Source organism: Giraffa tippelskirchi, chromosome 11 (assembly GCF_054371585.1).
Source record: "Giraffa tippelskirchi isolate mGirTip1 chromosome 11, T2T-mGirTip1v1.2.pri, whole genome shotgun sequence".
In the NCBI taxonomy this organism is placed as follows: domain Eukaryota; kingdom Metazoa; phylum Chordata; class Mammalia; order Artiodactyla; family Giraffidae; genus Giraffa; species Giraffa tippelskirchi.
In genome coordinates, this window is record NC_137285.1 from 122,096,572 (window position 1) to 122,108,745 (window position 12,174).

Genomic DNA, 12,174 nt, shown 5'->3' on the forward strand with positions numbered 1-12,174 from the left:
GTCTCCAGCTCTGTTCTTCTCGTTTAAGATTGCTTTGACCTTTGTGGATCTTTCATGATTCCATATGAAGTTTAAGATTGTTGCCACTTCTATAAAAAATATCATTGAGATTTTTATATAGATTTCACTGCCTTTGCAGATCACTGGGGGTAATGGGCACACTTTGATAATAATGAGTCTTCCAATCCATGAATATGCAATGTAATTTTATTTATTTGTGTTCTCTTTAATTCTTTCTTCGGTTATTAACAATTTTCAGTGTACCAGTATTTCACCTCCTTGGTTAAGTTTATTCCTAAGCATTTTATTTTCTTTGATGCTACTGTAAAAGGGATTATTTTCAAAATTTCCATTTTGGATAGTTCATTTTTAGTGTTACAAAAACAAAACTGATTTTTCTGTGTTCTTTGTATCCTGCACTTTACTGAATTTGTTCTAATAGCTTTTTATGGAATTTGAGGGTTCCGAAGACATAAGATCATATTGTCAGAAAACAGAGAAAATTTTACTACTTTTCCAATTTGAATCATTTTGTTTCTTTTTCTTATCTCACTGCTTTGGCCAGCACTTTTAGTACTATGTTGAACAGAAGTGGAAAAAGTAAGTATCCTTCCCTTGTTCCTGATCCTTGTTTCTGAGAAAAATCTTTCAATTTTTCACTCTTAAGTATAAGGTTAGTTATGGGCTTGTCATACATGTTCTTTATTATGCTCATATACATTCCTTACATATCTAGAACTGCCATATTCATTTCAGCACTATTCACAATAGCCAAGATAGTAAAACAACCCAAATATTCATCAACAGAAGAATGGATAAAGAAAATCTGGTATACACATAAAATAGAATATTACTTACCCTTTAAAAAGAAAAGAATACTGCCATGTGCCACAAGGAAATATTTGTAGGTGATGGTTATGCCTGTCACCTTGATTGTGATGAATGATTTTATGGATGTATAGGTATGTCTAAATGAATCAAATTGTATACGTTAAAGAAATTCATTTTTTTGTACATCAGTTATACCTCATAAAGCTATTATGCACACACAGACACAGAGATGCTTCTGCATGTTGGCTCTGGGGCTTCTTCATGCTTTCAGTATTGTTTTCACTCTATTAGAAGTCAAGGAAGCCCCTGGGGATGGAACAAGATGGCAAGGACAATGACCTGGGTAGGAAGGCATGCTGCATCTTTAAAACACAGGTCCAGAAACATGGATGAGCTCCCATGTCTACCCCAGTCATCTCTCTGTGTCTGAGGCCATTTATTCCTCATCTATCTTCCCAGGTTACTTGATCCATAGATGCTGTGGAACATGATGGAGCTTTCACAAAATCACAGGAAAAACAGAAACAGAAGTGAGTCTGCTTAACCTGCAAGAACAACCCTAGGAACCAAGGAGAGAGTGCAGAGAAAGAGACACAAATCACCTGAGTGTCCATAAGGCTCACTTGGAGAGACCAGGAAGTGTTCTGTGTGACTCCAGATAACAGATCTGATATCACTGGAAGGCACAGTGAAAAAAAGTTGAAGTGCCAGTAGAATTTCCTAAAAATGTAGTGGAATGGATGAACCTAGAAAGGATGATGATCCTAGCACTCTTCTCCACAGAAATGTGTCTGCTTCTCTCCACTCTCTCTTTCCTCCCTAGAGTTGTTCTTGCAGGTTAAGCAGATCCACTTTTGTGTTGGTTTTTCCTGTGATTTTGTGAAAGCTCCATCGTGTTCCATAGTTTCAAAGTTGCTCAGATCCACAACTTTCCAAGCAAACACATGTTTTGCACATTGTCCATTTCCCAGGGAAGACTAAGCAGAGACTATCCTCTGTGGTCTGTGGCCAGGATATCCCTGGGGAGCAGCAACTCACTAAGGCACTCAGTCAGTGGTATAAAGTAGCATCTAAATTGCAGAGTTTTTCTGGGCTCTTCAGAATGATGGGCAATAGAGAAGGCTGCAATGACAGGCAGGGTGAGTAACTTGGGTTAGAATCCTTTTTACACTCTTAAGAAGGGTGGGGACCTGGTCAGTGAGTCTGGGGTGAAATTCTCTCTGTGTCAGCTGCTGTCATATGGAGGAACCAGTGGGATGGAGGATGAGTAGATGCCAGAAGCAGGAAGAAAAGGATTCCAGGCTTTCATGAATGCTAGGTCCGCATCACCAAATAAGAGAGAGGAAGTGAAAAGGCTACTTTCCTGAAGCACAGATATTGTCTAATTCAGATAATTATGCAGAAACCCAGACTCTGTGTCCAAGCAGATTCAGACCTTTTTATTTCTCTAAGAAAGGCATCAGTGTAAGGGCATCTTAAAAATCCCACTCCAGAGAGCATCCTGTGGGTGATCTGAATGTTTGCTTGGTTTCTACACTCTCCCTATGAGACTGTCCTTTCCATCTTTCTGAGTAAGAAGAGCCTTTAGAAAAGAACTTGGCTTAAATATTGCGAAATGACTACAACACAGTATTAGATAGCACCTCCATCATGTCACATAATTACAAGATTTCTTTCTTTCTTTCTTTTGTAAAAAAATAAAACAACTTGGCTTTGAGGTCACGTAAAGAGTGTATGTTGGATTCAGCCTTTTGCTTCTCAGCTGTTTGACTTTCCAAGACACACGGAGTCTCAGGATAACACAATCCTAGAGTGCTAAAGTGGAAAGGATGGAATTCCTCAGGGGAGAGCTATAACTTAAAATATCTTTGACCCTTTAGTGTGCTGGAGATAATAATAGAAGACCAAACCTGATCTGATTCCAGGTTACAGTGATTTATTACAAAATTCTGAGCTACATGGGAAGCAAGAAACATATCAATCCAACGTGGCTACTAAAATAGGCATTTTAGTAAAAGAACAGGGAGAAAAAAAGCCTTTCCTTTCTTTCAACACAAAGAATCTTTCCCAATGTTCAGTTCAGTTCAGTCGCTCAGTTGTGTCCCCATGGACTGCAGCATGCCAGGCCTCCCTATTTATCACCAACTCCCAGAGTTTATTCAAATTCATGTCCATTGATGCCATCCAACCGTCTCATCCTCTGTCGCCCCCTTCTCCTCCTGCCTTCAATCTCTCCTGGCATCAGAAGAAGTGAAGTGAAGTGAAGTTGCTCAGTCGTGTCCTACTCTTTGCAACCCTGTGGACTGTAGCCTACCAGGCTCCTCCGTCCATGGGATTCTCAGGGTCTTTTCAAATGAGTCAGTTCTTTGCTTCAGGTGGCCAAAGTATTGGAGTTTCAATTTCAGCAACAGTCCGTCCAATGAATAGTTGGGATTGATTTCCTTTAGGATGGACTGTTTGGATCTTCTTGCTGTCCAAGGGACTCTCAAGAGTCTTCTCCAACACCACAGTTCAAAAGCATCAATATTAGACTCCTCGTAACACTGTAATATATATTAACAAAAGAAAGGTAGAAAGGTCATTATCTGGATGTAAAGGAGAAATTAGCTTGGTTGTACAAGAGTTGCTCATAATTTTTGGCAATATGCCTTAGGTGGTATACTATAATTTTAACCCCTTAAGCTCTGAACTTCTTATAATGTTCAGCTTAAGTTACCATTTGGATCCTGCTACCATAGCCAAGAGTAATAGATCACATAAATGCCTACAGTTGCGTGGGACCTACATAGCAACTATGGAAAAAGTCAAGTTCTAAGATAGGGATTTGAGAATAATTCAATAATAGATCAATTAATGCAGGATGAAAGAAAGAGAATTGTGACATTAATCCCAGATAAAATTAATCCTCAGATTCCTTCAAATTAAATGGAGAGCTGACACATTCTATTTTGATTTGTGCTGCCAATGACAAGGAGTATTTCCTGGGTTGATCCTAAGCAAATCCAAATAAAATTGGATAATAATAAATATCAACTGAAGAAACCACTTATCTTTCTACAAAGTATGTAGTTTAAGTTGTGAACATATGGACCTATGAGGTTCTATGTTAAGGGTTGAGATGAAGGGGAACTAGAAAATGAAATTAAGGTATTTTCATTCAATTATTTATTTTCTTGTTCATTAACTGATTTTCCCTGAAAAAAAGAGGATAGAAATTTATGAAATCATCAAAATCAGAACAGTAACATGGAATGAGAGCTGAAGAAATATGTCTGGGATTAGTGAAAAGAAAAGCAGAAACGAGATAATTAGCACAATAAAAGGCAAATGGCTTTATAAGAAGGACACACAAGATAATAGTGAGAATTAACATTTTTGGAGAAACGAAGGGGCTTCATTTGCAGAAACTTAGTCTTATTAACATGGGACATCAGAAGAGAACAATCTCTTCTTGATAATTTGATCCTGCCAGCCCCACACTTAACAAACCTCCAGTATCTAGTACAGCCCATGGCCAATACAGGAGGTTTAAGACTGTTGGAAGCATATAAGCCAAATAGACCTGAATTTGAATTTGGTCTCTTTCCTGACACAGCCTAGACAAACCCTCTAAGCTTCTTCCTTCCAGTTTAATGTATTTTTTTCCTTTTTTTTTTTTTTTTGGTGTGTACCATTTTTAAAGTCTTTATTAAATTTGTTGCAATATTGTTTCTGTTTTATGTATTGCTTCTTTGGCCACGAAGCATGCAGGATTTTAGCTCCCAAGCAGGGATAGAATCTGCACCCTCTGTGGATGGTAAAGTCTTAACCACTGGATCACCAGCGAAGTCCCTATAATTTTTATTATTTGTTAAAAAGATACAGTAACACTTACTTTATGTCTTTTTTTTTTTAAACAGAGAGATATTACTCACAAACAAGTAAGAAAATTGGGAGTCTAATATCTAGAACACAAGAGCTTCAATAATTGTTAAATTAGGAAGTTAATTTGCTCAGCATTGTTTTTTGTTGTTGAGTCAACCCCATGGATTGTAGACCACCAGGCTTTTCTGCCCATGAGATATTCAAGGAAAGAATACTGGAGTAGGTTTCCATTTCCTTCTCCAGGGGATCTTCCCAACCCAGGGATCAAACTCGTGTCTCTTGCACATGTCTCCTGCATTGCAGGTGGATTCTTTACTGGTGAGTTACCAGCTCAAGATCAGATGCTAAAACTTTGTGACACTGCTAGGACAATTCCACTGAACCCTTAAAGAACCTAAATCTATGTCTCTGATTTATGTCTTCAGTTGGCTTCTGTGGAAATTCTAACTTGGAGAAGAAAACCTTAGGTCTCGTTCTCCTGTAGCTGTGATCCTCCCAGGTAGGGCTGAGGTCAATGATCAGAGATTACAGGGAGGCCATTAAGGACAAATCAAGTCTTCCAGATGAGTATGCTAAGAGGCTGAACAAAAGGTTGAGCTGGTATTCTAAACACTACGGCAAATGTTCAATGAATGGAGTGAGAGAATGATTTCTGTTTAGCAACTAGTAGCCTGGATTGCAAGGGCACCCAGTGACCCAGACAGCTATTTTCTGGTCAAGGCAGAGCGGGACCCCAAATTCCTAAATGTTCTCAGGGTCCTGGTGAGAATCAAGTGTCTCTTCATTTACCAAAGTTTCTTAGTACTTAATATAATTTTCAGCCTAGGTATTTATCATTACTGGATCTTGATTAGAAGAATAGGATTTGTACTCAGACACTCCAAACACAAGAAAATCTCAAGTTCTAATAATTCAGGAAAACACTGCAGTTTTCTCTTCCTTTGTTGGACTTCAGAATTTCTCTTTTCACTTTAGATAAAATATTACACTTCTCTATCAGCAAAGTAATTATGAGAGAACATGTGATAACTATGTGAAATCGGGCTTCCCTGATGGCTCAGCTGGTGAAGAATCCACCTGTAATACAGGAGACCCCTGTTCGATTCCTCGGTCGGGAAGATCCCCTGGAGAAGGAATAGGCTACCCACTCCAGTATTCTTGGGCTTCCCTTGTGGCTCAGCTGGTAAAGAAACCACCTGCAATGAGGGAAACCTGGGTTCCATCCCTAGGTTAGGAAGACCCCCTGAGGGAAAGGGGATATAAACATCATTTACATCATTTAAAATATAACAAAATTCATTCTCAATGGAATAAAAATAACAACCAGGACACAGGGAGGAGAATGACAATGATCATGAGCATTCTGAATGTGCTGTACATATTAAAGGGAGAAGACAATGGCACCCCACTCCAGTACTCTTGCCTGGAAAATCCCATGGATGGAGGAGCCTGGTGGGCCACAGTCCATGGGGTCACGAAGAGTCGGACACGATTGAGCGACTTAACTTTCACTTTTCACTTTCGTGCATTGGAGAAGGAAATGGCAACCCACTCCAGTGTTCTTGTCTGGAGAATCCCAGGGACAGGGGAGTCTGGTGGGCTGCTGTCTATGGGGTCGCACAGAGTTGGACATGACTGAAGGTGACTTAGCAGCAGCAGCAGCAGTACATATGAAAGAGTGCTAACACACATCAATTTATTTAAAGAAAACATTGAATGGAAGGGAATACATTGTATAAAATTTACACTTAGTAAAAACTAAATCCATTTCAGTCATTTATTTTCTGGTAACCATAGAAAATTTACACTATCTCCTACATGCCACATTTCTTTGGATGACACATTGGCTAATGTATGTACATTCCTAGAACAGTTAATAATATAAAGTAAAAGCTGAGAAATGGAAAATAAGTAGTGAAAATGCCTACACAGCATGATTATCTGCCTATTGACAGGTGCCGGGTCAGTGTCTTTGTGTCTGTCCAGACTGAAATAGTCACAAATTTCTGGAGCCCTCATCTGGCCCCTAAGGATGTTCCCTTCCTGGTCCTTTGCCAACATCTCCTCCTTCCAGCCACCTGCTTTCCTGATGATTGGCATCCCAGGCCTGGAGGCTGTTCACGGCTGGGTCTCCATCCCCTTCTCCTCCATGTACACTGCAGCCCTCACTGGAAACTGCCTGATCCTCCTGGCTGTGAGGAGGACCCCCAGCCTGCACCAGCCCATGTACTACTTCCTGTCCATGCTGGCCCTCACCGACGTGGGCCTCACCTTGGCCACAATGCCCACCACGCTGGCTGTGCTCTGGTTTGACCATCGGCTCATCGGCTTCAATGCCTGTCTGGTCCAGATGTTCTTCCTCCACTTCTTCTCCGTGGTGGAGTCCTCGGTGCTCCTGGCCATGTCTTTTGATCGCTTTGTGGCCATCTCCACCCCCCTGCGCTATGCCTCTGTCCTCACAAACAATGTCATCATCAGGATTGGGCTGGCCATTGTGGCTCGTGCCACCGTGTCCCTCTTCCCATTGCCCTTCTTACTAAAGAGACTGAACTTTTGCCCTGGCAAGATCCTCCTGTCCCACTCATTCTGTTTCCACGCAGACGTCATGAAACGAGCCTGTGCTGACATTACTGTCAATATCATTTATGGGCTGTATGTGGTTCTGTCCACGATGGGAATAGACTCCTTGCTTATTGTGCTGTCCTATACCCTTATTCTGCATACAGTGATGAGTCTGGCCTCTCCTAGGGAGCGTATCCGGGCCCTCAACACTTGTGTTTCTCATATTTTAGCTGTTCTGGTTTTCTTCATCCCAGTCATAGGTGTGTCCATGATCCACCGTTTTGGGAGACACCTTCCCCCCATAGCACACACCCTTGTTGCCTATGTGTACCTGGTGGTACCCCCTGTGCTGAACCCCATCATCTACAGTGTCAAGTCCAGGCCCATCAGGGAGGCCATGCTCAGGGTGCTGAGGGAGAAGAGGAAAGGCTGATGAAGTCAAGAAATAACCTCAAAAACTGAGGGAAAACACAGCCAAACAGTCATAACCTTATGTCTGGAAAGCCCATATGCTGAGCCCTGACCCAGTGACATTATCAAGAGAATGACAAGCAAATGCGTATCCTCAGACTCATGGATGAAAAACAGTCCTGATTCTTTACTGCACTCATTAACCTCAGCTTTTTCATTCAGAATTTACTTGTGGAAGACTCTGTAGTTGTTATAAGGAATAATATTAAATGAAACATAGATAGTCTCTTCCCTCCGTTGAAGGATAGAAGCTCTAAATACACAATTAAAGTAAGTATAATAAGGCTGTGAGAGTTTCACACAAAGAGTTATAGGAATGTGGAAGGGGTTTGCTCCCTTGCCAGGAGAAAATGAGAAAGGAGTCAAGGAAGGAGGCTAAAAGATGAGTAAATTATCAGGAAGCCAAGAGGATGTCATACATAATCACTGGAAAAGATTGTAAAAGGGAATAAACTGAGGTGTGGAGTTTTCTGCTTGCTTGAGGAAAGGTGAGTGGTCAGATATGGCTCAGCATGTGTGTGTTTGTGTGTGTGTATGTGCTGGAGGCAATAAAAGTGTAGTACAGCTCTTCAGAGCTATGGATCCAATGGACATTCCTTGCTCCAAAAGTGTACTTCCTTGCTCAAGAATGGCCTCTCTCTGGCCTTTGACTGTCATCTGAGATTCTAATATCAGAGACTCTAGATTTTAATTACACATCATTCACTTCTTCCTCACCTCTTAAAATTCCATGCCCTGGGTTAGGAACACCTTCATTCCAAAGTCATTACAGAGAGACCACTCAGATAGGTACTTTCTGCATTGGGAGCTGCATTGGCAGAAAATCAGGGGACAGGTAAATTTAAGCAGGGTTTAGAGGCCTATGTTTTGAAATAAATATTCTCTTATTATGCTACTGCACATATCTTTTACATCCTGGTATCCATTTTGGTGGGCATATATTCAGAAGTTATAGATGACATAGTAGCTCCATATTTAATTTTTTAAGGAATCTCCATACTATTTTTTTAGTAGCTGCACCAGTTTACATTATCACCAATGATGTAGAAGGTTCCAGATTCTCCACATCCTCACCAATACTTGTTATCTTATTTTTTTAGTGATAGTTGTGAGGCGACATCTCATTGTGGTTTTGATTTGCTTTTTCCTAAAAAGTAGCAAGTTTAGATGCTTTCTATATACCTATTAATATTTCTTCAAAGAAATGTCTATTCAGTTCCTTTGCCCATTTTTTAATGAGGCTATATTTTTGTTCTTGAGTTACAGGAGTCCCTTATATATTGCTAATATTAATCCTTTATCAGATATGTAGTTTGCAAATATTTTCTCTTTTCCATGGATTGCCTTTTCACTCTGTTGATAGTGTTTCCTTTCCTGTGCAATAACTTTTTAGTTTGATGTATCCCTACTTGTCTAATTTTGCTTTTGTTGCTTGTGATTTTGATTTCATAATTCGTAGGTCATTGCCAAGTCCAGTTACATGAAGGTTTCCCCCAAGTTTTCTTCTGCTAGTTTTATAGTTTATTATGGTCAAATATTTAATCCATTTTGAGTTAACTTTTGCATATGATGTGAGATCTGGTTCAATTTTATTCATTTGCATGAGGGCATCCAATTTTCCCAACATCACTTGACAAAGAGAATGTCCTTTCCTCATTGTATATTCTTGGGGCCCTCATTAAAAAGTAGTTGAGTATATATGGGTGAGTTTGGATCTCTATTGTACCAGACAGGTTTTATACCAGTGAAAGTGAAAGTTGTTCAGTCGTGTTCGACTCTTCATGAACCCAGGGATTACAGTTCATGGAATTATAGGCCATAATACTGGAGTGGATAGCCTTTCCCTTCTCCAGGGGATCTTCCCAACCCAGAGATTGAACCCAAGTCTCCCACATTACATGTCTATTCTTTACCAGCTGAGCCACAAGGGAAGCTTATACCAGTACCATACTGTTTTAAATTGCTATCGATTTGTAATATATTTTGAAACCAGGAAGTATGTGATGCCTCCAGCTTTGTTCTTCTAATTCAAGTATGCTTTGACTATTGGAGGTCTTTTATTCTGTAAAAGGTATCATGGAGATTTTTATATAACTTTCATTGACTTTGCAGATCATCTGGGGTAAAATGCACACTTTGACAATATTAATTCTTCCAATCCATGAACATAAAGTATACTTTCATTTATTTATTGTCTTCTTCAGTGATTTATAGTTTTCATTGTACAGGTCTGTCACCTCTTTAGTTAGGTGTATTCCTAAGTATTTTATTTTCTTTGATGCTATTGTAAAACAGGTTATTTTTTCTTATTTTCCATTTTGGGTAATTGATTGTTATTGTAATAAAAACAAAACTGATTTTGTGTACTAATTATGTACCCTGAAACTTTCTTGAATTTATTGTAAACAGTTTTCTTATAGAGCTTTGGGGATTTCAAATACATAAGATTGTGTAGCCGGCAAACAGAGATAACTTTGTTTCTAATTTTCCAGTTGGATCTCTTTATTTCCTTTCCTTAAGTCACTACTTTGGTTTGGATTTTAGTACTATATTGAATAGAAGTGGAAAAAATGAGCATACTTCCCTTGTTCCTGATTCTCGTTTATGAGAAAAATGTTTCAGTTTTTTACTATTAAGTATAATGTAAGTTATGGGCTTGTCATATATGTCGTATATTAAGTTGGGATACATTCCTTACATATCTAGAACTCCCATATTCATTTCAGCATTATTCACAATAGCCAAGATAGTGAAACAACCCAAATGTCCATCAATAGATGAATGGATAAAGAAAATGTGGTATACACATAGAGTGGGTTATTACTTAGCCTTTAAAAAGAGAACCCAGCCATTTGCAACAAGGTAACATTTGGAGGTGATGGATATATCTGTCACCTTGATTGTAAGGAATGATTTTAAAGGTATATAGGTATGTTCAAACGGATCAAATTATATACATTAAAGAAATTCAGTCTTCTGTACATTAATTATACCTCAATAAAGCTATTATACACACATACACACAGATGCTTCTGCATGTTGGCTCTGGGGCCTCTTTATGCTTTCAGTATTGTTTTCACTCTATTAGAAGTCAAGGAAGCCCCTGGGGATGGAACAAGATGACAAGGACAATGTCCGGGGTAGGAAGGCATGCTGCATCTCTAAAACACAAGTCCAGAGATATGGGTGAGCTCCCATGTCTTCCCCCATTCATCTCTCTGTGTCTTAAGCCATTTATTCCCCATCTGTGCTCCCAGGTTACTTGATCCATAGTTACTATGAAACATGATGGTGCTTTCACAAAGTCACAGGAACAACAGACACAGAAGTGGGTCTGCTTAACCTGCAAGGGCAACCCTAGGAACCAAGAAGAGAGTGGAGAGAAATAAACACAACTCACCTGAGTGTCTGTAAGGGTCACTTAGAGGAACCAGGAAGTGTTCTGTGTGACTCCACATACTTAAAGACATCGTAAAAAAAAAAAAAAAAAAGATTGAAGTGCCAACTAAAATCTCCTACAGATGTGGTAGCAGGGATGAGCCTAGAGAGGATGATTCTAGCCCTCTCATCCACAAATCAGGTGTTCAATAATATAAGTTTCCAACCAAAAATACATATTTTGCACATTTTCCATTGCCCAGGAAAGACTAAGCTGAGACTATCCTCTCTGGCCGGTGGCCAGGATGACCTGGGGAGCAGCAGCTCAAGGCAACAGGTATAAAGTAGGCTCTTAGTTGCAGAGATTTTCTGGGCTCCTTCAGAATGAAGAACAGTAGAGAGGGCTGCAACGACAAGCAGGGTGAGTAACTTGGGGCCCAGATACAACCCTTGCTGCCCGTGTTATTTAGTAGGAGGGGTCCCTGGTTAGAGAGTCTGAGATGCCCTCTTGATCAGCTGCTTTCATGTGGAAGAGCCAATGAGATGGAGAATGAGCACATGTCAAGAACAGGAAGAAAAGGAAGGAGGCCAGCCTTCCCAGAAATGCCAGGTCCACACTCATACCCCTCCCCCTCCCAGGTAAAGGGAAGGAAGTGAGAGAGACTACTCTCCTGCAGCACAGAGACTGTCCAATTCAGATAATTATGGAGAAACCCAGACTCTGTGTCCAAGCAAATTAGTACCTTTTTATTTCTCTAGGTAAGGAATCAATATAAGGGTATCTTAATATTCCACCCTAGAGAGCATCCTGTGAGTGATCTGAATATTTGCTTGCTGTCTCAATTCTCTCTATGAGATTTGTCTTTTCCATGTTTTCTGAGTAAGAAGAAACTCTTAGAAGAGCACTTGGCTTAAATAATGCAAAACTCGTTACACCGTAGCATTAGATAGCACCTCCATCATGTCACATAATCATCATGCTTATTTCTCTCTTTTTCTGGTAGGAAAAAGAAAAAGCACTTGGCTTTTTTTGGTGGGGGGGGTGTATAGTTGTTTTACAATATTGTG

General features: G+C 39.9%; 1 protein-coding gene across 1 annotated transcript; it reads left to right on the forward strand.

The window, feature by feature from the left end:
• The first annotated feature begins 6,649 nt into the window (after positions 1–6,649).
• Positions 6,650–7,690, forward strand: LOC145527795 (olfactory receptor 51I2-like). Its single transcript, XM_081545900.1, has one exon. The coding sequence runs from the start codon at positions 6,728–6,730 to the stop codon at positions 7,688–7,690; it is 963 nt and encodes a 320-aa protein (XP_081402026.1). The 5' UTR covers positions 6,650–6,727.
• Positions 7,691–12,174: the final 4,484 nt, after the last annotated feature.

Bases quoted from the DNA above. Each gene is read 5' to 3' on its own strand.
- LOC145527795 (XM_081545900.1), top strand. From the start codon at position 6,728: ATGTTCCCTTCCTGGTCCTTTGCCAACATCTCCTCCTTCCAGCCACCT.